The sequence below is a fragment of the Myotis yumanensis genome, unplaced genomic scaffold, assembly GCF_028538775.1.
Source record: "Myotis yumanensis isolate MYYU_CA2020_CCGP unplaced genomic scaffold, mMyoYum1.0.hap1 SCAF_19, whole genome shotgun sequence".
NCBI lineage: Eukaryota > Metazoa > Chordata > Mammalia > Chiroptera > Vespertilionidae > Myotis > Myotis yumanensis.
This window is the reverse complement of record NW_027223770.1, coordinates 21,991,169-22,018,811: the sequence shown is the minus strand read 5'-3', so window position 1 is coordinate 22,018,811 and position 27,643 is coordinate 21,991,169. Positions and strand designations below refer to the sequence as shown.

General features: G+C 51.2%; 1 protein-coding gene across 6 annotated transcripts in view; it reads left to right on the top strand.

The window, feature by feature from the left end:
* The window catches only part of WSCD2 (WSC domain containing 2), an 81,202-nt gene that overhangs the window by 43,030 nt on the left and 10,529 nt on the right, over positions 1-27,643 (top strand). For all 6 annotated transcript variants that reach the window (XM_070400035.1, XM_070400036.1, XM_070400038.1 and 3 more), the window contains 3 exons: positions 16,669-17,584; positions 22,012-22,126; positions 22,556-22,740. In XM_070400035.1, coding sequence (XP_070256136.1) covers positions 17,197-17,584; positions 22,012-22,126; positions 22,556-22,740 — 688 coding nt within the window. In that variant the 5' untranslated portion in view covers positions 16,669-17,196. The remainder of the gene's footprint in view (positions 1-16,668; positions 17,585-22,011; positions 22,127-22,555; positions 22,741-27,643) is intronic.

Sequence of the window (27,643 nt, the reverse complement as noted above, 5' to 3'; positions counted from 1 at the left end):
TACAGATGGCAAAATCACGGCCCAGGCACTTGCCCAGGTTCACAGAGCTGGTAAGTGGGATTCAGAGGCTGGTCTGTCTTGCACCAGACTCCACACTCCTTACCATTTTCATCTTGGACCATGTTCCCTCCCCACGTGTGGTGACACATGTGCCTGGATCTCTTGTTAAAGAAAAACCAGAGCTGGACAGTGACAAAAACCGATTTCATTCAGGACTATTGCAATGGAGGGAAAGAGGCCGTAGGACAGAACCAGCTCAACTCTGAATCTCGCAGGGGCGTGGGAAACCCAGTTAGATGTCGAGGCTGATCAGATGTGGAGGATGGGGATTCTGGCGAAACCAAGTTGGCAGGATTCTTGCTAAAATTGGACAATGCAGAGACGCCTACGTGAAAAAGAGCCGAGAGGAGCACGAGTAGAGACTGCACAGGGAGAGAATCTTTGTCGCTCTTCATTCCCCATCTTGTCCTTTAAAAAGGCAGCTGCCTTAAGTAGAGCGTGATCGTTAAGAAACTGGGCTGTGGTGTCCGACTTGTCTAGACTCAGGTTCCAGCTCCACCACCCACTAGCTGAGTCCCTCAGTTTCCTCGCCTGCCACCTGGGGAGAATCATGGGCCTTGAGCTGGGCACTAGGTGAGGTGATACGGGACAGCCTACACACGGTACAAACCCACACATGGTGGCCAGAGCTGGATTGCTAGACAGTGTCCCCCCCAAACCAGTGTCTTGGACGTCTGCTCTGTGAGTATCTGGGCCTCGTGGAAGGAGCTGGGGATATAGAGGTGAAGAAGCTATCAGCTTAGGTGGGTCTTGGAAGGCAGAGGGGCACTGAGCTGAGCTGAGCTTGCGTGTGCATCTTCGTGTGTGTGCGCCAGTGGTTCTTAACCTGGGCAATGTCTAGAGACATTGTTATTGTCTCGACTGGTGGACAGGTGCTGGGAGGCAGAAGCCAGGGATGCTTCTAAACAACCTGCAAAGCCCTGGACAGCCTCCCCCCGCCCCCCAACAAATCATCCAGCCCCCAGGGCTCCAAAGGACTGGGAGGAACCGGAACCACATGAGTCTGCAGCATCCTGCTCAGCCTGCCCCCTCTCCTCAGCTGCCTCCAAGCAAATAATCAGGCCTCCCCAGGTTTTAATAGAATCCAAGCAGCTGAGGCAAATGTAAAAACAAAACCCAGTGCAAATGTGTTTTTATGTAAACACCACAGGGGGTGGCGGCTGCTTGTGGAGAAAGTACCCGGTGGCTAGTACTTCTCAGAGCAAAAATAACCCCAATGTTCCTGCTCCCGCCCGGAACAGAGCAGGCGATGAGATGAGGGTCACGTGGGAACCCAGGTGCTCATGGGAGCTGTCCCTGTCCAGAAAGGGCCCCTCCCCCTTCCCTCCAGGTGAGCATCCTAGGTCCCTGGATGAGAAGGGAGCATCCCTTTCGTCGGGGCTCAGCCAGCATAGCAAGAAAAAGCACAGTGGGTTTTTAGTAAAATGTTCTACTATAATTTACCTATAGCAAAATCCGCCCATTGTAGTTTATAGTTCTAGTAGTCTTAAGACATGTATTTAGCCATGTAACCACCACCAGAATCGAGATCTCCAACAGTCCCATCGGCTTCAAAAATCCCCCTCTGCCCCCATCCTAGGCCCTGGCAACCACTAATCTGTGTCCCTTTGGCCTTGTCTAGCAAGTGGAATGACACAGCCTTTTGAGTCTGGCTTCTTTCACTCAGCGTAATGGCTTTAGGATTCATCCATGCAGTTGTATATATCAGTAATGTGTTCTTTTTTATGGCTGCATAGTACTCCACCATGTAGATGCAACACAATTGGTCCATTCACCCTTGAAGGACATTTTGGTGGTTTCCTTTGGGACAATAACCAAAAAAGAGAGGCGGCGGGGTCGGGGGGAGGGAATGCTACAAATATTTGCATACGAGTTTTTGTGGGAGCAGGGGTTCTTATTTCTTTTCTAGGAGTAGGACTGCTGAGTTGTATGATAAGTGGGTGTTTCATTTTCTAACAAACTGCCACACTACTTTCCTAAGTGGCTGTATACCTCTGGCTTCCCCACCATTGGTGTCTGAAAGTTTCTGTCGCTCTGCTTCCTCTCCAGCACTTGGTATGGTTGGGTTACATAGTTGAGCCATTCCAGCAGGTGTGCTGTGGTAGCTCAGTGTGGTTTTAATGGAGGTGCAGGCTGTTGAGTTTTGTGGTCCTGGGGCTGCTATGTAGTAGGAGCTGGCAGGAGGCAGGCGAAGTCAGTGACCTCTGCAAGCAGCCACTATTCATCCCCGTTCTGCCACTCACTGGTCCCGTGACCTTGGACGTAACTTATTACTTGGTAGAAGTCACTGTGATTATATTTCCTGGGCACTTACAAAGCAATGGGTACATTGAGTGGAGCTAGACTCCCAGAGTTCACATCTTGGCTCTGCTACATATATCCTAGCTGTGTGACCTTGAGCAAGTTCCTGAACCTCTCTGGGCCTCTAACTCCTCATCTGTCCAATGGAGATAACCGTAGTGCCTTTTTCAGGTTTTGTGTTTGTTTTTTAATTTTATGAGCTTCAAGTGAGTTTAAATGTAAAGGGCTTGTTTCCTCTGTTCCATATCATTCAGTCACTTCTGAGGCTTAAGAATGGGCAAAACTGGTCTATAGAAATAGAAGTTAGATTATAACTGGAGAGGGAGGATTAGCTGAGGGAAGCACCAGAGAACCTCTGCAGGTGAGGGGAGTGTTCTATCTTGAGTGTGAACATATGTAAGAGTCCAGTAACCTGTGCTTAAGATGCATGCACTTTTACCAGACTGTATGTATATTCTCTTATTCACACACACACACACACACACACACACACATCTGAGCTGTGTTCCACAGAGCACCTACCCATGGGTCAGTGTCATAGGGCTGCCATTGTAAAGTGCCACCGGCTGGTGGCTTACACAACAGAAAGTTATTGTCTCACAGTTCTGGAGGTTGGAAATCTGAAATGAAGGTGTTGGGAGGGTTTGTGCCTTCTGAGGGCCCCGAGGGAAGGATCTGTTCCAGGCCTCTCCCCTTGGCTTGAGGATGGCCATCGTCTCCTCAGTCTCCACACATCTTCCCTCTGTACCTGTCTATATACAAATTACCCCTCCCCATACGGACACGAGGGCCTGCCCTCCTGACTTCATTGTAACATGATTCTCTCTGTAGGAAATCTCCAAATGAGGTCACCTTCTGCGATCCTGGGGGGTTAGGACTTCAACATATAAATTTGGGGGAGACAGCCCTAGCCAGTTTGGCTTAGTGGATAGAGTGTTGGCCTATGGACTGAAGGGTCCTGGGTTCGATTCCAGTCAAGAGCACATGCCCAGGTTATGGGCTCAATCCCCAGTGTGGGGCATGCAGGAAGCAGCCAATTAATGATTCTCTCTCATCACTGATGTTTCTATCTCTCTCTCCCTCTCCCTGCCTCTTTGAAATCAATAAAAAATATATACTTTTTAAAAATAATAAATAAATTTGGGGGAGACACATTCAACCCCATAGCAGCACATAGAAGACTCTCTGGGTATTAGTTCATTCTTAGTATTTTAAGGTAGCACTCATTCAGTGCTTACCACAACCTCTGAGGGAGTTGCTGTCCACTTACCATGTGGAAACTGAGGCTCATAAAGGCTCCTGGACACACGCAGTGTCTCATGGGTGCCAACAGTGGGGTTGGCATTTAAATCAAGGTCTGGTGGGCCTCAGGGGCTCGACTCCCTTCCAGAGCATCACGTCCTGGTTCCTCCCAGCCTCCTGTAATCATTTCCATGAGGGCTGCTCTCATTCCCTACCCAGGGATTTTTCAACGTCTGGTCCCTGGCCTAGCAGCAGCAGCAGCTCACCTGGGAGCCTGTGAGAAATGCGCATTGTCAGGCTCCACCCCAGATCTGCTGAGTCAGAAACTCGTGGGCGGGGCTCAGCCACTTCCAGAGGCTTCCCACGCAGGCTCCAGTCTGAGAACTCCTACTGTGCACCCTCCCGGCAGATCATAGGGAAGCGCGGAGTTGCCAGCCTGCCTCCGGATCCAAAGGCCACCTCACATCTCAGCTGGGACCCACAGCTTCAATCTCCAGTGGCTCCTGGCCAATGGCTTTCTCTGGCCTCGAATGTTTTCCTCTCTCTGATTCGGGAGACTTCAGGGACTGTCTTGCTGCGTGAGGAGCACCGGAAAGGCCCCCACCTTTGTCGGGTGGGGCTGGCATTTACACTGGGGATTCCTTCAGGAACAGCGTGCTCCAGACACTCACCCAGGACTGGCTGGAAGGTGTGTGTCCCAAGCTGTGAGTGAGCTACGGAGATGAGGTGAACACGCAGGGTCAAGCCCCCAACCCCCAGGAGCACATTTTCTCCTTGGGGAGATAAACTTCTACACAAAGAGATAGTGGTGTCACCAAAAAGCCCGTTGGAGACACAGAGCCCTGGGTTGAACTCAGCTCTGCCACTCGGGAGCTGTGTGACCTTGAGTGAGTCCTTGACCTATCGGAGCCTCCGGTTTCTCACCTGTATAGTGAGGAGACTAGAACCCACCTTGTGAAGTCATTTCTAGGTCTGGAAGCTCAAGGGAAACTGTCGTTGTCAGCACTTAAACCCAGTATAGACCCCCGAGATTTTAAAAGTTACAAAATAAGGTGATGATTTTCCTGATGGCAGGAGCCACATCTTCTTCAGAGGTGGATCCACAGCCTTGACACACAGTAGGGACTCAGTAAATATTGGTTGAGTGAAGAGATAAAAGCAAGCTGCACCCCAGGCTGGGACTGAGGGAAGGATACTGGGCTCCTGCGGATCGAAGTGGAGGTCTTTTGAGGTGAGGAAAGAGAAATTTTGTCCAGAGATGATGCATTTGTGAAGTTTGTGCAGGATAAACTCTCCCCATGGATAGATCCCCTGGTTCAGGCCTGGCTTGGCAGGTGCCTGGCACTCTGTGAATGGGTTATTGAATGAATGAATGAATGAATGAATGAACGAACAATGTGGAGGGCAGTAAGTAGGGGCCAGAAGAAATTTTGTAGTTTTTGTTTGTGTTTTATAAAAGAGAAACTGAGACACAGAGAGGGTAATCCACTTGCCCGGGCCACACAGTGATAGACAGAGCTTGAAATGTGGCACAGGAAAGAGGGAGGGAAGTGAGAGACCAGGCTAGTGGCTCCATAGGTTGTTTTGCGGGGGGCCCGGGATTCAAACCCATGAACCTTAGCGGTCATTTCATGCACCCCTTCATTGTACTGGCCTTGCCTATGAGTTCCCCCCCCCTTCCCCACCATCTGAGCATCCAATTGCTGTGACCCGCACCCAGTGCCCTGGGAAGGGAGGGGCCTGTGTAGCCTAAGAGGTGCTTCCCTGTCCCTGGCACCTGAGCTGGAGCCTCCCGCCCCCAGCCAGCTCCTGTCTCCCTCTCCCTCCTGGATAAGAAGACAGACTTCCTCCCTCCCACCCGGCGAGGTTTATTCCTGGGGCTGTGTGGGTGGATGTGTGTTTGTGGATGGGGGGCGGGGGTTCCTCCAAATTTAAAGACACCGTGACAGCAAGGACTTATTAATGTTGGGGCTGGTGAGGCCTCCTTTGAGAAGAGTCACAAGTAAGTTGAGAGAGAAGGTGCCACCTCTAGTTCTAACTTCTGCCCGGCCCCTCCAAGCCCCCCTCCGCTCCACCACCCCACCTGGCTCTGTGGCTGCCAGCCCCTCTGGCTGGGGTAATAATAGTAAGGCACGCCCACTGCTGCCGGATGCCTGTGGCAGACCTTGACAAGTGGCAGCTTTGTGCCCATTTTACAGGTCGGGAAAATGGAGGCTCCGAGACAGGACATGCCCTCCTGAGGTCTTGAGTCATGAAGTGACAGTGCTGAACCAGGACTCGGATGGCTCCAGCACATTCCAGAACCCACATGTCTTCGGCCAGGCCATGGCTGCTTGTGTTGACTCAAACATGAATTTAATAAGCGCGGTGATAGTGTTAGGCCCAGTGTGTGCCTGGCCCCATGCTGAGCATTTATGTACATGATTCGTGCTACCCTAACCCTCTCCACATCCCGCACAGAGGGCACTGCCATTCTCCCCCATGTTAGGGATGAGGAACCTGTGGCTCAGAGACCGTAAGTGGCTTCCTTACATTCTCTGTGTTAGTAAGTAGTGAAGCAAGGATTCCAACTCAAGTCTATTTGACATTAAAACTCATGCTCTCTGGCCCTGGGCATCGTCCTGTGCACGGAAAGGTCGCCAGTTCTATCCCTGGTCAGGGCACATGCTCAGGTTTCAGGTTTGGTCCCAGTCAGGGTGTGTACCAGATGCAACTGATCAATGTTTCTCTCTCACATCTCCCTCTCTCTCTCTCTCTCTCTCTCTCTCTCGGATTTAAAAAAAACATTTTTTTAAAACCTCATGCTTTCTGCAACTCTCTTTAAACAACAGGTGTGGTGGGAAAGGGAAATACAGATTAAAAAATCACTCCTAACCCCACCCCAAAAGAGGTGACATCTAGTATACCTTGGTGTGTTTCTACCCCGCTGTTTCTCCCTGCTGAAGGGAGATGCATGCTCCTGGCCACTGACCCTTGGTGTTCTGTAATTGCCGAGCAACTTAAAGATGACTTGAAATATATAATTCACGGGCGCATCTTTTACCTTGGTCACCAGAAGGCAGCGAGGCGTGGCTGTATCCCAGGGAGAGTTTCAACCTCGACACAGGAGGTGATGGTGTCTGAGGAGCTTAGGACAGAACTTCAGAATCAGAGAACTCGCCACTGTGGAAACTGACCTGGCATCCCAGCATAGGGAGCTAGAAGCTGGGGCCCCAGCATGGAGCCTTTACAGTAGAATCTTATGATAGAGCCCTGGGATTCAGTCTAGAATTGAGCTCTAGAATCTGAGACTCAGACTTTGTAAATCTGCAATCAGATGGGCCCACTCTTCAGTGTATCCACAAAGGTGAGGTCTAGACCAAAGTCTAGAGAACATTTTCATTGTCACAACTGGGGAGACGAAGCTGGCATCTAGTGGATAGAAGCCAGGGATGCTAAGTAACATCTTACGATGCACAGGATGCCCCCACTCATGATTCTCTCTCATCATTGATTTTTCTCTCTCTCTCTCCCTCTCTGAAATCAATAAAAATATATTTTTTTAAATATATAAAACTGTCAGTGGTGCTGAAGTTGAGAGCCTGGCCTAGACTTTTGAGGACATGTGCTGGGTTCATCTGTGGACAATCCCAGGCAATAAGAAACCACGTTTGGTGAGAACGAACACTGCAGCTCTGACTGTACCTGCAGCACTAACCGTGTGTGTGTGTGTGTGTGTGTGTGTGTGTGTGTGTGTGACCACCTTCGTGATGGTGCCCAGATAGCGAAGCATTGATCAGTTTATGGCAGTGTTTGCTGTCATGGAAGGGATACCTCTGTAGGAGGTCAGCAGGGCCCCTGAAGGATGTGGAAGATATTACCGGGTTTGGGGACCCCCGTGCCTTCTAGAAGGGGTTCAGTTCCCTCCTTCCCATCTGAGTGCTGTAGGGTCTCCCAGGGAAATGTCCCCTGGTCGTGGGGGACCTCAAATCACCCCACTCACCTGCAAAGGTCAGAGGCTAGCGCTGCAGCAGGAGGCGATGCCAGGGCAGATGGCTCACGACAGGGATTTGCGGCCTTTCTTCAGGGGTCCCTCTTCGGGGGAAGTGATCTGGGCTCAGGGAAGGGCTGCCAGCCGCCTAACAGGGAAGGCCAGCGGGTTGGCTGACCTGTGGCTTAGGCCTCCTTCATCAAACCCCGGGACAAAGGACACTGTCACTTCACCTGTTTATGCCCCCTCATGCCCCCCTGTCCCTTCCAGCAAATCAGGCTCCCCCCGCCCCCAGCCCAAAATTTGGATGGTTCATTGACACCTTCTCCCGAGGCTTCCTGCCTTTTCAAGTATATAATTGCCCTTTCATTTTTAAAAACAGACTTTCATTTTTAGAGCAGTTTTAGGTTCGCAGGAAAAGTGAGCAGAAAGTACAGAGATTTCCCATAGACCACCCTGACCCCAACCGCACGCAGACTCCCCCACTATCAACACCCCCACACACACACACACCAGAGGGTCCACTTGTTATAGTGGATGAACCTACACTGACACATCATTATCACCCAAAGTCCAGACTTTACATCAGCGTTCACCCTTGGTCTTGTACATTCTGTGAGTTTGGACAAATGTATGTGATGATATGTATCCACCATCATAGTTTCACACAGTTGTTTCCCTGCCCTAAAATCCCCCTGTGTGCCCCCACTTGTCCCTCCCTCCCCCGAACCCCTGGCAACCACTGATCTTTTTACTGTCTTCCTAGTCTTGCCTTTTCCAGAATGTCATTCAGTTGGAATCATACCACACGCAGCCTTTTCCGATGGGCTTCTTTCACGTAGCAATATGCATTTCGGGCTCCTCCGTGTCTTCTCGTGGCGTGATAGCTCATTTCTTTTCATGATGAATAATATTTCCATGGCTGCCCACAGTTTATTTATCCACTCACCTCCTAAAGGACATCTCGGTTGCTTCCTGGTTTGGGCGATTATGAATAAAGCTGCTCTAGACATCTGCACACGGGTTTTCGTGTGGACATAAACGTTCGACTGTTTGAGGTAAATACCGAGGAGAGTGGATGTTGTCATGGTAAGAGGATGTTTAGTTTTGCATGGCTGCCCTTTTATGTAGCTAACTCGTATGGAGTCCTTGCTGTAGACCCAGCACCGTGGGAAGAAAGGTACCCAGGTTTTCGGGTTCCATGCTCCTGTGACCCTGGAAGGCTCTCCACGAGCCAGGAACCCAAGGCTCCCTCGGCGTCTCTGGCTGGGTCTGTCCTCTGTCCCTTTGCTTTCTACTTCTCTTTGCAGAGTAACATTTGCTCTTCCTTTGAACTCCTGCTGAGAGCTCCTCAGGCTGCAGGTCCTTAGTCCAGATGACCACCAGAGATCAAATGTCTCAAATCTCAACTCCGCATACTGGAAGGCAAGAATCGGTTGACTAGTTTCATAGCTGAGCCCACCTGTGGTCCACCAGCAATGCCAATGGGCAGGGTTGTGTGGCACAAATATGGCCACTGGGACCTACCCTGCTGCACAGGGAGTGGGGGTCACTCACTACAGAGACCTTTCCTCCCAAATGTATCTTCCGCACGTACCTTGGGTGGTCTCTAGTCATCACAATTCATGACTCTTACCTTTTCTTGAGATGAAGTCTGGGCAAGTGGTATTGTCATGAGAAAGAAGGAGATAGTTTGTTGGCCGGAGTTAGGGCAGAGAATGGCTGTCTATTGAGAAACTCTTAGGTCAGGCTTAGCAGAGTGAAAGCTCTGTAGCCAGACCACCCGGGTTTGAACTCTGCTCTACCATTCCTGGCTGTGTGACCTTGCACTGGTGACTTACCCTCTCTGAACCTCAGTTTTCTCATCTGTAAAGTGGGGCTAACAAATGAGACATTTCCTATAGGATTGTTGTAAGGATTAAATAAGTTAATGTCTAGGACAGTGCCTGACACAGAGTAGGTGCTCAGTAAATACTAGCACATATAGTATTACTGTGTTAATGTCTTTCAAAGATGTGAGCTCATTTAAGCTCGCTCCCTCCCTCCCTCATGAGGCAGAGTGGATTGGCCCTGTTTTGCAGGTGAAGAAACTGAATCTCAGAGAGGCCACCTGCTGAAGATCTCACAGCCACCATGTGGCCGAGGCAGGTTCAGATCAGGAATGTCTGACACTGGATCTGCCACTTCATGTGTTTCTCCCTGGCGGTCACATCCACTCTCTCTGGCCCAGCCTGGTTCCCCGCAGCAAGTGACAGTGGCCATAAAGTTTGAGCAAGAGGCACTGGAGTCATCACCCAGGGAAACAAAATTTTAATATTTATTTATAATGGGCACCATATGCTCCCTCTGATTTTTTTATTTAATTACATCATGGCAGATGGCTGGGTGTTAAAGGCCATTTAGCTAATGGCACTTTGCCTTCTCATTTATTTTCCCGAGTTTTGGAAGGATGAACGGAAATGAATATAGACCGCGTGCTGTGAGTGCCAGGTAGGGGCGGGTAAGTCCTCGACCGAGGAACTCAGAGGAGGCAGTGTGGGGGGTCTTGGGGACTCTTCCTAGGAGGTGCATGGAGCTGCATGAGGGTGCTCAAGGGTGCACATCCTGAGATTAGGAGCCTGTGTGCATTCACGCACACACGCGCATGCACACACACACAGACACAGACACACACACACACGTGGAATCTCGGACATGGCAATCCCACTGTTTTGACCCTAGAAGTAAGTCTGTCTGTACAGAAATGCCCATTGCAGCTTTGCAAAGACTGGCCCCAACCTGGCAAAACAACCCAACAGGGCGTCCACACACCATGTCAGGGTGCCAAATTCTTCCCAGGGTTAGTTGGGTTAATAAAATTCTGGATTCCTTACGAGTGTGAGGGAAAACCACAAGATGGACATTCATAATGGTATTTCTCAGACTATTTGATCACTTCTTTCACTTGCCAAGTGGCTGGTCCAGGAGCTAGAAGGAGGAGAGGGACTTTGATTAAAGGAGTTGGGGGAGGGTCCATTTACCTGGAGAAGTGTCTGAGGGACAGCGTCCCACGTCTACAAGCTTAGGAAGGGTCCTTCCCTTGAAGCTGGGATTCAGCTGAGGGATGTAACTGAGAGATGCAGTGGGTACGGGAGGGCCAGCTGTCCTGGTGGTCCACTGGGTGTGTGCCATTGCATCATGACATTGAAGCTTAGACAGTTCTGCCCTCGAATGCATGCTCCACTTCTGGCAGGCTGTGTGCTTGAGCAAGTTACGTAATCTCCACGAGCCTTAGATTCCTCGTCTGTAAAATGGGTATAAGCGTGCCTATATCTCATCATTGCTGAGAGATCCTGTGTTGCTTCTCAGGAATCAGGACAAAACGAGGTGAATCATAGCATACTTGTTTATAAGGGAGGGACACTGGAAACATTTTACCTGTCTAATGATAAGGAAAAGGTTGAACAAATCTTGGTATATTCCAAGTAATCGGTATCATTGATAAGTCATTTATTTAGGAGGCAAAGAGCGCAGTGGCTCCTTCCCTTCCCTGAGTGGGGAAGAAACCCGTAAGGCGTGTGCTGTCAAGTCAGCTACCACAGAGAGTGATCGAGGCTGAGCCCCTCTGGGGAGCCTCAGGATAAACACAGCCTCAGAGTTAGTGCATCAGGGGGTTAGCGCAGCAGAGACCTGGGGAATGTGTACCCCAACGTCTATCAGTCATTGACTGAGGCTGCCTTCATATGGCATTTGGAAGTTACCTCTATGGGCGGGCCACGTACAGCATCCGTACTAATCTACCGGTTGGCCAAAATGAAAAGGACTGATAGCATTAAGTGTTGACATGGATTTGGAGCAACAGGAATGCTCACACGCTACTGAAAGTAGTTGTCACTACAGCTACTTTGCAAAACAAGTTGGCACTTCTCAGGATAGTCATAAGATGCTCACAGTTGGACCTAGCAATTGCACTCCTAGGCAGTTGCATTCTTAGTTTCCTGCAGCTAGTGAGGAGATTCCATTCTGCCCAAGCCATATGAGCTGAGACTTGATGGTGGAGAACCCCCGTGAAGGAAAATGGGGTTATTACACCAGGAAAAGGGGCACAAAACCACACATATTCCCTACACATTATTATAATGAAAGGTAACACTTAGGTGCCACTTGCATATATTAACTCATTCTGTCCTCACACCAACCCTATGAGATAAGTACTATTATTTCCCCATTCTGTGGCTGGGGAAACTGAGACACTGAGAGATGACTAGCTACCTCTGTGGAGGTTCTCGTGAGGATTAAATGGCTCAGTGGGAATAAGATACGCAGCACAGTGCCTGGCACATAGTAGATGCTCAACAAATACCAGCGATTTTTGATATTTTTATCATTAAACCAGTTTAGACTAAAATTTCACCTCTGTCCGGGGCTCCCAGTGTCTTGGACATCCCCAGCTGCCTTCCTACCTAGAACTGTGAAGAAATCACAAAACCGCTCTCTCAGGATCTATCTTGGCCCAGCTTGGATGACCAGGGGGTCAGCTGGTCCCCGATCCTGTGCCGTTAGGTAGAGTCCAGGGGGCTGTGGAGGGAGGGCTGGACTGCTGCCCAGCCTCACGGGCTTCCAGCCAGATCCGCCTGCCCGGGAATCTGGAAGGAGCAGCACTGTGGCCCTTTCAGGGGAGGGAGGGCGAGGCCGGCCGCACCTTCTGTGTTCCCTTCCCACAGGGCAGCTCTGCCCGCCAGTTATTTTCTTGGCAGCTTAACCCCAGAGGTTCATTTCGGTGCTAAAAATAGGCTGTGTTTAGACATTCGGAGCTCCGCCTGGAAACGCGGGCTGCAGTAACCAAATGCCACCGTTCCCGCCGAGGGGGGCCCTGGGCCGCGTCCCTGTAGAAACTCCCACTAGCCCTGGGAGGGGAGCAGGGTAGGCGTCATCTGCCACGCTTGACAGACGGGGAAACTGAGGCTCAGAGGGGTCTCATGTAAAACGAAGAGGCATGAAGCGATGGTTGCCAGCTCTTAGCAAGCACGCACTCCGTCCAGCCTTAGGGAGCCTCTCATTGAATCCTCCCCAAACCCCAGGAGGGAGAGTCTATGGTCAAACCCCACTTAATGGAGAGAAAGCTGCAGCTCAGAGGTGATGACACCTGCCCTGGCCTCATAGCTGCGCTGACCAGGGAGGATGCCAATGCGGTCGCGGTTTCCCACGTGCAGTGAACAAGTGGAGACTGCGAAGCGGAGGGGCTTGTTGAAGGCCAACCAAGTCCCCACCCGAGGCTGTGGATGCGCAACCTGTGGATCAGGGAGGACCTTCACACCTGCTCACAGGCTGCCAGGAGGGACAAGGTTGTAAGAATGTGTTTGTAAAACCTTTAAATAGTGTCCGGCATATAGTAGGTGCTCAACAAGTGGCAGCTAGCGTCATTTCCCCATGGTCTTTGGGGTAGAATTTCTGTCTGAGAGAGAAATGCTTGTGAGGGGAGAAAATGATGGATGGATATGAGAGGCAGAGAAGACTTTGGGGTTCCCTTGGGGAGGTGAGAGTGCGGCTCAGCAGGGACCCTGAACCCCTGGCCCAGCCAGAGCTGAGTAATGCAGGATGTCACCTCCACAGAACCTGAATGGACAGTGCTCCGAGGCGGTCACTGGGTGCTCTGACACCTGGCGTGGAGCCGTGGGTGTAGCTCCAGCCCTGGTGGGGAGGCTGGTCCCTGATTCTTTGCATTCATCTCCCCCACTGGTGTTTCCTGGGGACTCACCCCACCACATGCTGGGGCTAACGCAGTGAGAGAACAGACACGGTCCTACCCCGTGGGGCTCAGATCCAGTTTGCTCTCCCTCCCAACTCGCCCCTGCCTCCCAGCACTGGCAGGGTGGTATAGGAAGCTCAGTCAGCACCCCCTTCCCAGAAGGAGCCCCCTCCTCAGTCCCTTCCTGGGAGGCCCGTTCACTCTCCACCCCACCAAAGCCTCCGTCTGTTCCCTGACAGTTCCCAATGAGCTCATCATCCCCTTAAAACCCACTTGGCACCCACGTAGAGAAAAGATGTGCTGAAATAGAAAAGAATGAGAAGGGGACAACAGTAAAGGAGTAGGCCCAGAAATACCCTCAGAGAGAGAAAAGGCCAGAGAGAACACAGCAGCCCAAATCTTTGTGACAGCTGCTTGGCAAATGGCTTCAGAGGCTGCTCACATGTGCCCATGAGAGGGGTGGGGGCGGGGTCCTTTTCTTGAGCACCTACTATGTGCCAGACACTCTACCTGCAATTTTTAAAAAATATATTTTTATTGATTTCCGTGAGAAAGGGAGAGGGAGAGAAAGATAGAAACATCAATGATGAGAGAGAATCATTGATCGGCCGCCTCCTGCACGCCTCCTACTGGGGATCGAGCCCACAACCTGGGCATGTGCCCTTGACCGGGACCCTTCAGTCCGCAGGCCAATGCTCTGTCCACTGAGCAAAACCAGCTAGGACCTCTTCCTGCAATTTTTAATTCAATCCTCCCAGCAATGTATCTGTGTGATGTCAAGATTCTTATGTTTACTTCACAGATGAGGCACCTCAGTGGGTGCAAAGAGGTGTCTTGCCCCCGTGGGAGAGGCAGGATTTGAACCCGGCCTGCCTCCAGAGTCCATGCTCTTGCCTGAATGCCTCTGGAGGGTTGGTGACCCCTGTCCATCCCATGAGGGCTGCTGGCCTTTTCTCATTCTGACCCAGCTGCAAAAACATCTGGCATGTTCTTGCACATGGAACACCAGGAGGCACCATCCACTGCCAGGAAGCTTCCAAAAGGCGGTGTGATCACAAAACTCCCGTGATCCCCACGTGCGATGTTAGAGCCCAGCCCAGGCTCCTGAGCTTGGCGTCCCAGGCTCCCCACGGTCCGGCCCCTGCCCACTGCTTACCTGTGTTCCCACCATGCCCGAAGCTCTTCCCCCTCCTCCCCCCCCCCCCCCCCCCGCCCAGAATCTCCCCTTCAACTGTGCAGTTCCTCCTCCCTGGGGTGTCCTTCTTGAGAGACCTGCCAGCTCAAAGACCCTTATTTTTCAAACCCTTACTTTTCTGGGCTCTCACATTCCAAGGACTCCTCACCCCCTGGTCCTCAAACCCCCTAACATTGTAAACCTAAATCTGAGTGCCTATGTACAAGCGTTCTTTTCTGTACCTATGTCTGTAATTTTCATCAGATTCTCAAAGGGATACAAGACCAGTCTAGACACAAGGTTAGGAATACAGCCTGTGAAATCCACTGGCCCTGGGCTCACACCCCAGCTGCCGCTTACTAACTGTGTGGCCCTGGACAAGTTACCTAACCTCTCTGAGCCTCATCTCTCTCCTCTGTAAAATCCATACAGATCTCCTTCATAGAATGGTTATGAGGATGAAATCAGAGTATTATGTGTTTAGAGCAATGTCTGGCACGCAGTAAGTGCTCAACAAACATGAGTTATTCATATTAATTGCTGTTCTATATCTCATACTTACATCTACTACAGGATTTATCACTGTCTATCTGTACAGTGATTTAGTGTAGTGATTATTTAAATTGCTGTTTCCCAGGGGAGGTTCTGAGTTATCTGAAAGCAGAGACTCTGCATTATTTATTTCTGCATCCCAAGCACACACAGATAGGCAAGAAACACGTGTTTTTAAATGAATGGAAGAATGGGTAGCTGAGTGGATAGGTGGAGAGTTAGATAGATGAATGTGCTGTTACAGTTCAGATGGGTGGATGGATGGATTAATGGTGGGTGGATGAAGGTGTAGGTAGATTGATGGTTGGATTAAGGAATGGATGATGGATGGGTAGATAGATTGTGACTTGATGGATGGATGGGTATGTGGACTGATGGATGGATTAAAGGATGATGGAGCGATGGATGGCTCTATGGGTGAACAGATAGTTTGACCCCACCAGAGCATGGATTGGGGGCTGTTTTGTTCACTGATCAGAACAGTAACTGGTGCATAGTAGGTGCTCAGTACTTAGTTCCTGGGTGAATGGAAAGGTATGTGGGGGATTGGCCATCTCTACCTTGAACCACAGTTAATTAAATTCCCGTGCTACTGTCTGGATTAGGAGGGACTGTTACCATTCAGATGGCCCAGTGGCTGACAGTTGAATCCATGCTTTGACCAAGATTGTGATGAGGCCCCCTGCTGGTGTTAATGTGAAACAACACCAGCCAAACTGAGTTCTTTTCTCTTTTCTAATTTAAGTTCTATTTTTCTCCTGGTGATGATCCTGAAGGTTTACTCTTAAAGCAGTGGTTCTCAAACCTTTGTGCTCATCACCATCACCTCAGGGCACCTCGTTACACCTTAGGTTTTCCCTTCTCTTGGTTGGAGAAGTCAGGCATCTTTAACCAGGCTTCTAGGTGACTCTGAATCCGATGCTTCTCAGACCACACTCTGAGGGACCCTGTCCAAAGGGTGAGCCCCTGCTGGTCACTTGGAGGCAGTGCAGATGGGCTGCTGCTTCAGGGACCGTCTCCAAATTCCCAAGTGATGTCCAGACCACGTGGGGAAAGGACATGGTCAAAAAGGCAGTGGATAAGAGCTGTGGTTTTACATTTGGACGATCCTGAGTTCAAATCCCAATGCCACCACTCACCATGTCTGTGGCCTCAGTTTCCTCAGATGTAAAATGGGGAAATAGTGACCTCTCATAGGACCATGGGGAAGACTAAATGAGATAATACACAGAGGGCTTGGCACAAAGCAGGGTAAATCGTAGTGAATGAATATGTTGCTAAATAAACCTTTTTTCCCCCTTTTCTTCCTTGAATAAAGGAGAGGGACCATGGGCTTGATCTCTCCCACTAGAATGTGAGCCTTTCTCATTCACAGCTTTATCTCCAGCACCCAGGACAGTGTCTGCTACATATAGTAGCTATTCACTAAACTTTTATTTTTTAAAAAATGGCTCTGGCTGGTGGGGCTCAGTTGGTTGAACGTCATCCCATGCACTGAAAGGTTGCTGTTCCCTGGTCGGGGTGCACACAGGAGGCAACCGATCCAGAGGCAACCGATCGATGATTGAAAATGTTCGAGAGCCTTCGAGCTCCGGCCTCTGTGTGGAAGCTTCTCATGCCTGTGTCTGTGCTGCGTTGCAGGTGGCAGCCCTGAGCCCTGATACTTGACCGGATGTCAGCCCGCCAGCTTCTGTTTCCACGAGTGGACACACAGAGCATGGTCCCCAGCTGGGAAAGAAGCTGGAAAAGGCCTCGGTGAAATAATCCAGCCCCAACCGGCCTGAGCAGCTGAGAAAGGCGAGGAGGGCACTGAGGCTGCTGCTGACCCGAGAATCCTCCTCCACTTGCTCCTCTCAAAGCTCTTTGGGGCTCTCTGAGGCCAAGAACAAGATGTAGGAAAATGGGACCAACTCCTGGGTGTCCTGAGCCTCAAAACTCCTCTTGTGGCCCAAAGACACTCACCTTGACCTTGGGTGGGCTGGCCAGTTCTGTATTCCGTTCTCTTGCCCTCCAGCTCTGATCCTGGCAGTTGCCTTCGCAGAAGGAAGAAGACTGAAGGCTCCCAGGGGTTCCAACCCTAAGGGGAGCTGGGGAAAGGAAGGCCCCTCCATCCCTGCCCTGTGGCCCCTCCAGCCAAGCCCCGGCCAGCCAGTCCGGAATGATCCTGCTATGGCCAAGCTCTGGTTCAAGTTCCAGCGGTACTTCCGCCGAAAACCTGTGCGTTTCTTTACCTTCCTGGTGCTCTACCTGACGGCCGGGAGCCTCGTCTTCCTTCACGCTGGCTTTGTGGGCCAGCCGGCCGTCTCCCAGAACCAGGCCAGCCCTGCCGCCAGGGCCCCGGCCGAGGGTGCCGAGCTGCCCTTCCTGGGAGACTGGCATCTGGGCAGAGGCTTCAGGGACGCGGGGGAAACCTTGAGCCTCGCCCACAGATACGGACACGGACCCTGGTTCAAGGGCAAAGATGGGAATGAGAGAGCCAAGCTGGGCGACTACGGAGGTGGAGCCTGGAGCCGAGCCCTCAAGGGGAGGGCTGTCCGGGAGAAGGAGGAGGAGCGAGGTAAGAGGGGCGAGCACCTCAGCATGGAGGGGGCTGAGATGGAGGGGGCTGAGGACTTCAACATATGGATTTTAGGGGGACACAACACCTCTGTTTTTATTCCCACTTTTCAGGCAGGAGAACAGTGTCTCTGGGAGCTTGAGTAATAAATAGCACAAGGCCACTGCTGTGTCAGGATCTGAACCCAGATCCGGTTGACCTCAAAAACGTTCTTTTTGTATGCATGGTCTCCTATTTGTGAATCTACCCACAGACAGTGAATAAAAGGAATACAAATTAGTCACAGTTAGCTACCCTTTTAACAAATCACCTTTATTGAAGAGAGCAACATTTCTTGGAGAAGGAGATTAACTGAAGCAAAAGACAAAAGGGAAAGGAAAGGAAAAAACACCACCGGGAGGGCATTTTCCCAAGCTCAGCCCTCGCTGGTCTCTGGGCTTGAGACAAATAGCCCAGCTGGGGCGACTTTGCCATCTCAGCGATATGTGCATCTCGGTGGAGACGAGCTGATAGATGGTGTGGCCTCAGCCATTCATCCACCCTCAAGTGGCCTGTGACGTGGACTGTCTTAGACCCCTGACCTCGCCTTCTTGTCTGAGGGATTCTGCCGCCTGGGCAGGATTTGAAGGCGGGGCTCTGGGGAAATGGCCGAAGTGGGTTGGAGGCACCCACACTGGTGAGCTCTGCGGGAGGGAGAACTCGGGGACAGGGGCCACGTGTTTGTCACAGCCTGCACTGAAGTGTCAGTGGGGAAGGCGTCCCCAGCCCTGGCCCAGGACGGGGAGGAAACCGCCCCCATATCCATATGTTGGCCAGGAGAGCTCAGCTACTCAGCAGGTCACAGTGTGTAATATGCCCATGGGCCGTGTGTCTTTTTATCCCTCCTATTGACAGATGAGGTAACAGAACATCATCTGTCCATGCAACAAGTCTATTTTTATAAATATAGTTTTATTGATTTCAGAGAGGAAGGGAGAGATAGAAACATCAGTGATAAGAGAGAATCATCGATCGCCTGCCTCCTGTACACCCCACACTGGGGATTGATCCCACAACCTGGGCATGTGCCCTGACGGGGAATCAAACCGTGACCTCCTGGTTCATAGGTCAGTGCTCAACCACTGAGCCACGCCAGCCAGCCATGCAACAAGTCTACATGGGGCATCTCATCCTGATGCCTGTCCCAGGGGTGGGAGAGGGAGGGGGTGCAGCAGCATTTAAAAGCCCAGGTTTGGGGGCACATGACCTACAGTTGAATCCCAGCTCTTCTCCCAAGGAACCACCCTTCCTCATTCTCCCTCCATGAAGGGCTCCCTGGTGAGGATGGAGATGCCCTTCTGTCAGGCTGGGACTTGGTGTGGTGCATGGAACAAAAGGAGTAGACAGGACTGGCACGGATTTGGTCTAGAGCTGTGATGGCGAACCTTTTGAGCTCGGCGTGTCAGCATTTTGAAAAACCCTAACTTAACTCTGGTGCCGTGTCACATATAGAAATTTTTTGATATTTGCAACCATAGTAAAACAAAGACTTATATTTTTGATATTTATTTCATATATTTAAATGCCATTTAACAAAGAAAAATCAACCAAAAAAATGAGTTTGCGTGTCACCTCTGACACGCGTGTCATAGGTTTGCCATCACTGGTCTAGAGTCTAGAGTCCAGGGGTGGGCAACCTTTTTGTGAGTGTGTGCCAAAACCAGCAAAATCCCTGACTCAAAATTCTTCTGCGTGCCAATCCTAATTTTTTAAGAACATGTTACACCTATGTGATGTCTCTTAAGGTGTACGCAAGGGTTTCGCATGCCAGCAAAAGTTACTGGCGTGCCATGTTTGGCACGCGTGCCAGGGGTTGCCCACCCCTGGTAGACTCTCAGAGCTGCACAGACCCAAGCCACTTAGCTTGAGAATCAGCATATCAGTCAAGGGGCAAAAACCCATCCTGAAGTCTTGAATCAGCTTAAGTAAAAGAGGAAAATGTACTGGGACTTGTCCCCAACTATGGAAAGGGCTGGATTTTTAAATGAATGATTTCTTAGTCTCTTCTCTGCTGTGTCTGCCTGAGCTTGGTTCTTCAACACCGAGTGACTTTGGTACCAGGTATTGTGGCTGTTGGTAGCTCTGGCCTTAGAGAATGCCAACATCATATCCCAAGGGAAACCGATCCCCCCGCCCCCCCCCGCCCAGCTTTAATTTATAAGAATCGAACGAATGGGTCATGTGCCCTTCCCCAGAGCAATCCATCACTGGCTGGTGGGAGAGACAATACTGATTGGCCCTGCCAAGGTGAGCGTCTCCCCGTGGTCACAGGGCATGATCCCATCTGTGGCAGGAGGGACATACGTTGTTGAACAAGCACAGTGACGAGACGTGGGCTCCCCTGGAGCTGTCACCGTGTGATACGCCTGCTCCAGGGAGGCGATGCTTCTCTTAAAAGATGAACTGTTCTTAGTCGACCAGATCACCTCTGTCTCTCGCAAGAAATTCAAGGTGATGGAGGTCGAGGCGCATCTCCTGCGGGGCTGACAAATCCTGCACTTAGCAGAGCGGTGTTGAGGGGCACCATGCAGTGAGCCGGCTCCCTCTGCTAGACCCTGCTCTGCAGCAGGAGTGAGGGGGCGAGAAGCCTGCAGTTCAGACAGACAGCAGACAGCCAGGGAGAGTGAGCAAGCGGCATGTGGTATTGGCCTCGGTCATCCCTATGGGGGCCGTGTAATTCCAGGGCTGGCTGGATCCTTCGTCCAATTTCCAGCTACTTCCTTCCAAGTGGAGTGGAGGAAAGAGCACTGGTTTGGGATCCCATGGAACCTTTGTTCTGATCCCAGTTAGCCGCAGCGTTCAGGCAGGCCATTTCACCTTTCTGGGCCTCTGATCAGTCATCTAAGAAGAGTGTGAGTGCCCCGGCCAGTGTGGCTCAGGTGATTGGGTGTCATCCCCTGCACCAAGAGGTCACCAGTTCAATTCCTCATCAGGGCACATGCCCGGGTTGTGGGCTCGATCCCCAGTGGGGGGCATGCAGGAGGCAGTTGATCAATGTTGCACTTACACTGACGTTTCTATCTCTCTGTTTCTCTAAAATCAATAAAAACATTTTTTTAAAAAAAAAGAAAAGAGTGTGAGCATGCCAGCACTTCCCCCTTCACGTGGGTCATCGCAAAGCTCCCCAGAGTTAAGAAGCAGCAAGATGGGCCAGAGTGTATGGGTCCAATCCTGGGTTCAGATGCGCAAGCTGTGGTTCCTTGGGCAAGTGACTTGACCTCTCTGGCCTTGGTTTCCTCTTCTGTGTAGAATGGGGATATTAGTACTTATCTCATAGGATCATTGTAAAAACTCAACATGTAAAGCACCTGGCAAATTCTATGTCCAGATTAATAGTAATTGTCAGACCTATGGGAAAGGACTTTATAAATGGTAAGTGTGATCTTCGTAGGTGAGAATTGCTATTTACCACGAAGTACAGGGAGGAATTTACTACCTTTAACAAAATGAAGTATCTAGTACAGGGGTGGGCAAACTTTTTGACTCGAGGGCCACAATGGGTTCTTAAATTGGACCGGAGGGCCGGAACAAAAGCATGGATGGAGTGTTTGTGTGAACTAATATAAATTCAAAGTAAACATCATTACATAAAAGGGTACGGTCTTTTTTTTTTTTAGTTTTATTCATTTCAAACGGGCCGTAGTTTGCCCACGGCTGATCTAGTAGATGGTCGTTGGACGTAATTTAAAATTTCCCTTCGGATGGAAGCGTTCACCTTGGCCCACAGTGGAGGCAACCTGTAAAGTTCACCCGCAGCACTGTGACTGGCCAGTGTCTTATCCCCTCCCCTTAACGTCGGGCCTGCTGTATGCAAGACATGATGGTAGAAACATCGACACAAGTTGTCCCCTTTTAACCTCGCTGGGTTGGTATTCTCATCCCCACTAGGAAGAAAACGAGAGGTTAACTGGCCCAATCCCCCCAGGCCAGGCCTAGAAAGTGACCAAAGCGAGAGGAAGGCCTTGACCTTGAGTCCCGTGTTCGTTCTAAGGGAAATATCTTCAGGCCTCTTGTAGAAATGATAACATGATGTCGAGGGTCAGGCTCTTCAGAGCTGTCTCAGTGTGGGCCTCATTGCTTGGATTCTAGCGTGCCCACTCGTCACCAGTGGAGCTCAGGGTTGACCTTAACCCTGGCCACAGAGGAGTCCCCTCCTCAGCTCTGCTGGCCTCCGGGGCCCACAGCCTTACCCGTGAGACTCCACTGCCCTTAGGGACCAGGTTCTACCAATGCCCATGACTGTCAGTCTCTCCTGCCTGCTTTTCTGCTGAGAGGAAGGAATTGGTACCAAAAAGTCCATGAGGCCACGCAGCCGAGGCACCTGCTCACTCCTGTCACCCTTTCAGCCTTGACCCCAGCCCCATCTGACTTTTCTCCTCTCCCCAAAGCCAAGTACATCGGCTGCTACCTGGACGACACCCAGAGTCGGGCCCTGCGAGGCGTGTCCTTTTTCGACTACAAAAAGATGACCGTCTTCCGTTGCCAGGACAACTGTGCAGAACGGTAGGGCCCCGACATCCCAGGCTCCATTCATTTCGGACCCCTTCCTCCTCAGGTTCCTGCCTGTGGTGTTCTTTTCCATGGGAGCATGTGATGGAGGGTGAGCACGTAGCCACAAAGAAAGGGTTTTGTAAGGCTGTGGATGCATAAGTGCGTGTGTGTGTGTGTGTGTGTGTGTGTGTGTGTGTGTATGTGAAGCATGCCTTGTGCTGAAGGTGTATACAGGTGGCAGTCAATATGGCCATGGTATGTGTATGTGGATAGGTGAATGGGGGTATAAGACACCAGGCGGGGATGAAGGCAGGTGGGTGATCCCTAGGGGTCCTGGCCCCCAGAGCCCCCCCATCCCCAGGTCTCCTCGCTGGGTGAGTCTCCCTGTCCCCGGGGTCTCCATGGCGGCAGCTGCCCTGGCCTGACCGCAGCCTTCCCCAGGGGTTACCTGTATGCTGGGCTGGAGTTCGGCGCCGAGTGCTACTGCGGCCACAAGATCCAGGCGACAAACGTGAGCGAGGCCGAGTGCGACATGGAGTGCAAGGGCGAGCGAGGCAGCCTGTGCGGCGGTGCCAACCGCCTCTCCGTCTACCGGCTGCAGCTGGCCCAGGAGTCGGCCCGCAGGTGTACGTGAGTTGGCCCGTGCCCCTCTCTGCGGCTCCTTCCTTGGCCAGCGGGCCCTGGCCCTCGCCTGCCTACCTGCACGTCTACCCCACACCTTCCATGGCTCCCATCACTCCCATGCTATTGGCTGCCCTCAAAGGCTGCCATAGTCCTGCCCAGACTCACCTCCCACCCACCCCGTGCAGAGCCCTTTGCTCTAGCTGCTTGGCATGTTTCCACGCCCCCCCTTCTCTCCCACCCTGAGTTGCCTGCTGGACCACTTGCCCCCCTCTCCCTCCTTCATCCGAGCTAGAGCCTGAGCTGAGCCGGTCCTTCCTGAGTTTCTGAAAGCAGATTGTCTCTAACGATGATGACAATGACAGTAACAATGACCGTGGCAAACAAGGCACCCTCTTCTAAGTCCCTTACATGGAATAGTACAGCTAATTCTCACACTCATGCTTCAAATAGGCACTATGAGTCACCTACTCCCATTTTACAGATGAGGAAACCGAGGCTCAGTGTCACATAAACAGAGAATTTAAACCAACTATGTCTTCAATGCTCCCGTGGAGAGAGTTCATTCCTCGCTTGTCAGTGCGTCAGTCTTGTTGGAAAAGTTCTCAGTTTCCAACCTGAGGGAGGGAGGAAGGGGGGCGAATGGAGAGGATGGGAGCCGGGCCTCTGCTATGGACACCGTCCCGCTGTCCCCTCTGTGGATGTTTAAAAGCAATTAATATCTGAATGTCAAAATCTGCCATGTTCCGGGCACCGTGCTAAGCCCACGGCAGGACCAATCTCATTTACCGTCCCTACAACCTTTCTGGGCAGGGATGTTACCATTGAGAATTTTACAGTGAGGAAAGCGAGGTTTAATGAATTTAAGTAAACCTGCCCAGGGCCATGCAGTCTAATTAAAGGTGACCTTCAGACCTGTAAAAAGAGCTAATGGCCTTGACAAAAGATGGAGGGCTGAGGTTGGTCCTGTTTACCCTGGGGCCAGCGCTGCCCAAACTTGACCGTGCAGTTGAAGCCTATGGGGATCTTGTTAAAATGCACATTCTGCTTCAGCAGGTCCGGGTGGGATACTGCGTTTTTAAGGAGCTCCCAAGTGATGCGAGGCTGCTGGTCCAGGGACCGCACTTTAATAAGCAATAAGGCCTTAGGCCCCAGTGGAGCCGATAAGGCCCGCCTGGAATGCAGGCTTGCCCACACAGAACTGCACGCCTGTCTGCACGCACAGACAGGCCTCTTCCACGCGAATGCCATTGTTTATAAAAATTCATCCATGGCTTGCTCGATAATGTATTCTGTTTCACAAACGCCATGTTTTTGAAGCCCGGTTCAAGCTTTGCTCTGCAGTAGGGTCGAGTGAGCCTGCTGCCAGTTTGCAAAGGGGCCAATTTCTGCAAATGGATGCCCCACCCGCCTCCCTGTGGGTCGCAGGCCTGGCTGGCAGAGGGCGCAGGTGGCGTATGAAAAATCCAGGCTGGAGAACGTTCACACAGCCAGTTCCTGGTTTGGCCATTCATGTAATGAGGTTTTAATTTGATGGTAGATTTATCATCCCCATCACTGAACCCATGTGCCAATATTTATGTTGTTTTGATGGTGGCTTTGACCATCTGAAGAGATGGCCTTCGTGTCATGGTATTTAGAGGGAAAGATGCTGCCACTAAAACAACCCAGTGGATGGGATGAGCCAGGTAACAAGGATGGGGCTGTGAGTGTCATTAGCCAGATATCGGCCAGATGTCCTCTTGGTTAATGTTCAAATTGGACATTCTCTCTCTCTCTCTCTCTCTCTCTCTCTCTCTCTCTCTCTCTCACACACAGACACACACACACACACACTTCTGAGATCACCTATTATAATAACATGCTCACTGATCATCTGGGACTTTTTAATAAGCTGAAATATAAGTCTCAACACATGAAGACCACTAAACAAGGGTGTGTTTTGCTCTTGTAACAGTAGGAAGGCGGGATGGTTGCTTGCGAGCAGCCCCTACAGTGTCTAGTGGAGAGACAGGCCCAAGACCACTGGGGAGGGGTATGTGCCAAGGGAGCAACATTGGAGCTGAATCTTCCTCAAAGGAGATTTCCAGGTGAAAGAGAGAGCCTTGTGTTCTAGCCACGAGCAATAGTCCAGGCTCAGCAGAGTTGAGGTGTTGGGTGCCGTGTGGGAAGCACCTTCCTTTCTGATGTCCCATTTTACAGTTTTGGAAACTGAGGCCCAGAGAGCAGAAGTAGCTCAATGGAGCCTCCTTCGGGAAGGCTCCCAGAGGAAGGCTGTTTGATTAGGGCCTCGAAAGACACATGGGGTTTCTCGTGATGGAGAAGAGGGAGATATCCAGACTCAAGACACGTTGCCAAGAGGTGGGAGAGAAATCCAGGCAAAGGGAATAGAGTGAGCGAAGCCTGGAGAACGGGAGGCTCCAGGTCACCAGCACATGACACTCACTCGTATTCCATCTGTCACAGAAACGACCTGCTGCCTCCAGAAGGCAGGGAGGATGGACACCAGATCCCGTTTGTAGCATCACCCGTTGGTATCAGCACTGTGTCGTGACTGTGTTTCCCCGAGCAGTGGCACAGAACTCTTGAAGACTGTGTGGACTCAAAGGGGGCTTGTTACCTTCCAGGCACCGCTGGGGGGCTGGGGGGGGGGGGGGGCGGACATCCACCTTCCGTAGGGAGGCGCTGGGAGGCTCCCACGGTAGCAGGCGAATGAAAAGGTTGGCAGAGCAAGTGTCTGCAGGCACCCTGCTATTCTGCCTTGACACCGACTCTCACAGACCCTTCCCCGTTGTTACAAAAGAACCGAGAAACGGACTTCCTTCTTGGTTGGATTACACTTTTCACAGCAGTCGGCTAAATGTGTTGGCGAGGGCAGCTCTGCTCCAGGGGCAGAGACCTGCCGTGATTTGAGAACATCAGGGCTTTATCGGGTGTTGCAAGAAATGTCATTTGCCTGGAAGATTCTTGCAAGATTTGTGTTGCTAGGTCCATCTGAACAACACAGAATATCTACATGCCAGTCCCGTGGCGACTGTCCATGGTGCTGACCATCCTTGCGCTCTGCCTAAAGTCTCCATGTCTGCAGGCCAGCCTCTCCCAGGGCTCAGCCCTCTTCCCTCTCATTGTGCCTTTTCTGTGGGAAAGTATTACAAAGCTTACATGATCACTGAGCAAAACAGATCCTTGACATCATGGTTCACAATTCACATAGTGGATTTTGTGTGCCATTGTGAGTTCTGGTGATTTTTTTTTTTTGGTCTTCCGAAGTTAGAAGGGGAATTTTGTTCATGCTGGTGATTTATGCCCACTGATACTCCATTCTGACCACTTCTGCTGAGGGGAGCCTCAGATGATCACCGGAAAAGTCCCATTTTGATGGATAGACCAACTCTAGCTCCTTCTTTGCCCGGCCTGCAGGCCTCTCTTTGCCCTTGATGTATGTCTGGGAGTCCTGAATTTTATCATTCATGCAGGCCTTCATGAATTATGCAGTGCAGAACCAAGGAGATGGTAACTAGACGTTTTTTCTCCTTCTCCCTCATGAAGGGGGGGAGAATTGCTTAGCTGTTCCCCCCTCCACACAATCCCAGAAGGCTGTGGGAGCAACGCGGGTTTTGAAGTCAGGCGGACATGGTTTCGATGCCAGCTCTCTCACTTATTTGCTCTGTTGACCTTGGCCAAGCCACGTATTCTCTTTGAGCCTCAACCGCCTCATCTGTAAAACGGGGGCGATTCCAACCTTTAAAGATTGCTGGGACCCCCTCAGTGAGATCAAATGGAGAAAGCATCTAGCACAGTGCCTTTTATGGAGTATTTGTAAACACCCCCTCCCATCTTCTTAAAATGAAAACTCCTTAAACTCCTCAATCTGTGCTGAGCAACACCCAGTTCAGGTTATTTGAATTTGCACAAGCCCACGGGAGCCTGCGGTGGTGCCCGGAAACGGCTGGTTTGAATTCTTCTCAGACAGTTGGCTCTTTGTGTAATTCCATCTCTCTCTGATTATAGGGAGCTGCTAACAGCTCCCAGCTCGCTGCCTTTCTTCCTCGCCTGCATCTTTAATGCAGTGGAGCTTGGCCTAATTATCAGGGGGGGGCGGGGGAGGTAGCCTCTTTCAAACCAAGGAGAACTCTTCCACGCCCGCCTTTAAGCCGACGCCTGATGACATTTACTTCATTTTTTGTGTGAAGCCCCAGAACAGAGAGATAATGGGACTTCAGAGGCACTTGCAGCTGATTCCGGGCTGTTCTTCCTCTGCCCCCAGAAGAGAGAGTTGCTGAACAGTTGCTCTGCTCGCCTCTCGCTCATAAAAACCCCCAAGCCGTGGAGGTCACGCCCTGTCTCAGCTAGCTTGGCAGTGAGGAGCTGGCTCTGTCGGAATGTGGGGCATGGGCCCTTGTGATCCTCGGGCCCCTGCGGTGGGGCCTGAGAGGGTTTCTGGGAAATGCACGGGGCCGGCACGGGATCCCTGGGGCTCCACCACGTGAGAAGCGGCAGGCCTCCCGCAGAACAGCAGAGAGGTGGAAACTAGGATGTGATGTCAGACAAGATTGGGGTCAAAGCCCAGCTCTGTTCCTCGCTCGCTGTGGGACTTGGAAAAGTGATGGAGTCGTGTCACATCTCAGGGTCTCTGTCTGCAAAGCAGGATCAGAGTGTCCCCTACCTCACAGGTTGCACTGAGGATTCATTCCGATACAGTGTGTGTAACATCCTTGGCACCAATGACACTCACACCGCACCCACCGCGCCCCTGGTTTTACGTGAAAGCTGTACTTCTAGAAAGGGATGTGCAGCTCAGAGTTCTGAAAACAGCCGAGCCCAGTTTTAAATGGGCCTCATGAACCTTTCAATAAATTTGACTGGGGCCACTTTTTTTTAGTTTGTCTTTATTATATTAAAATCTAC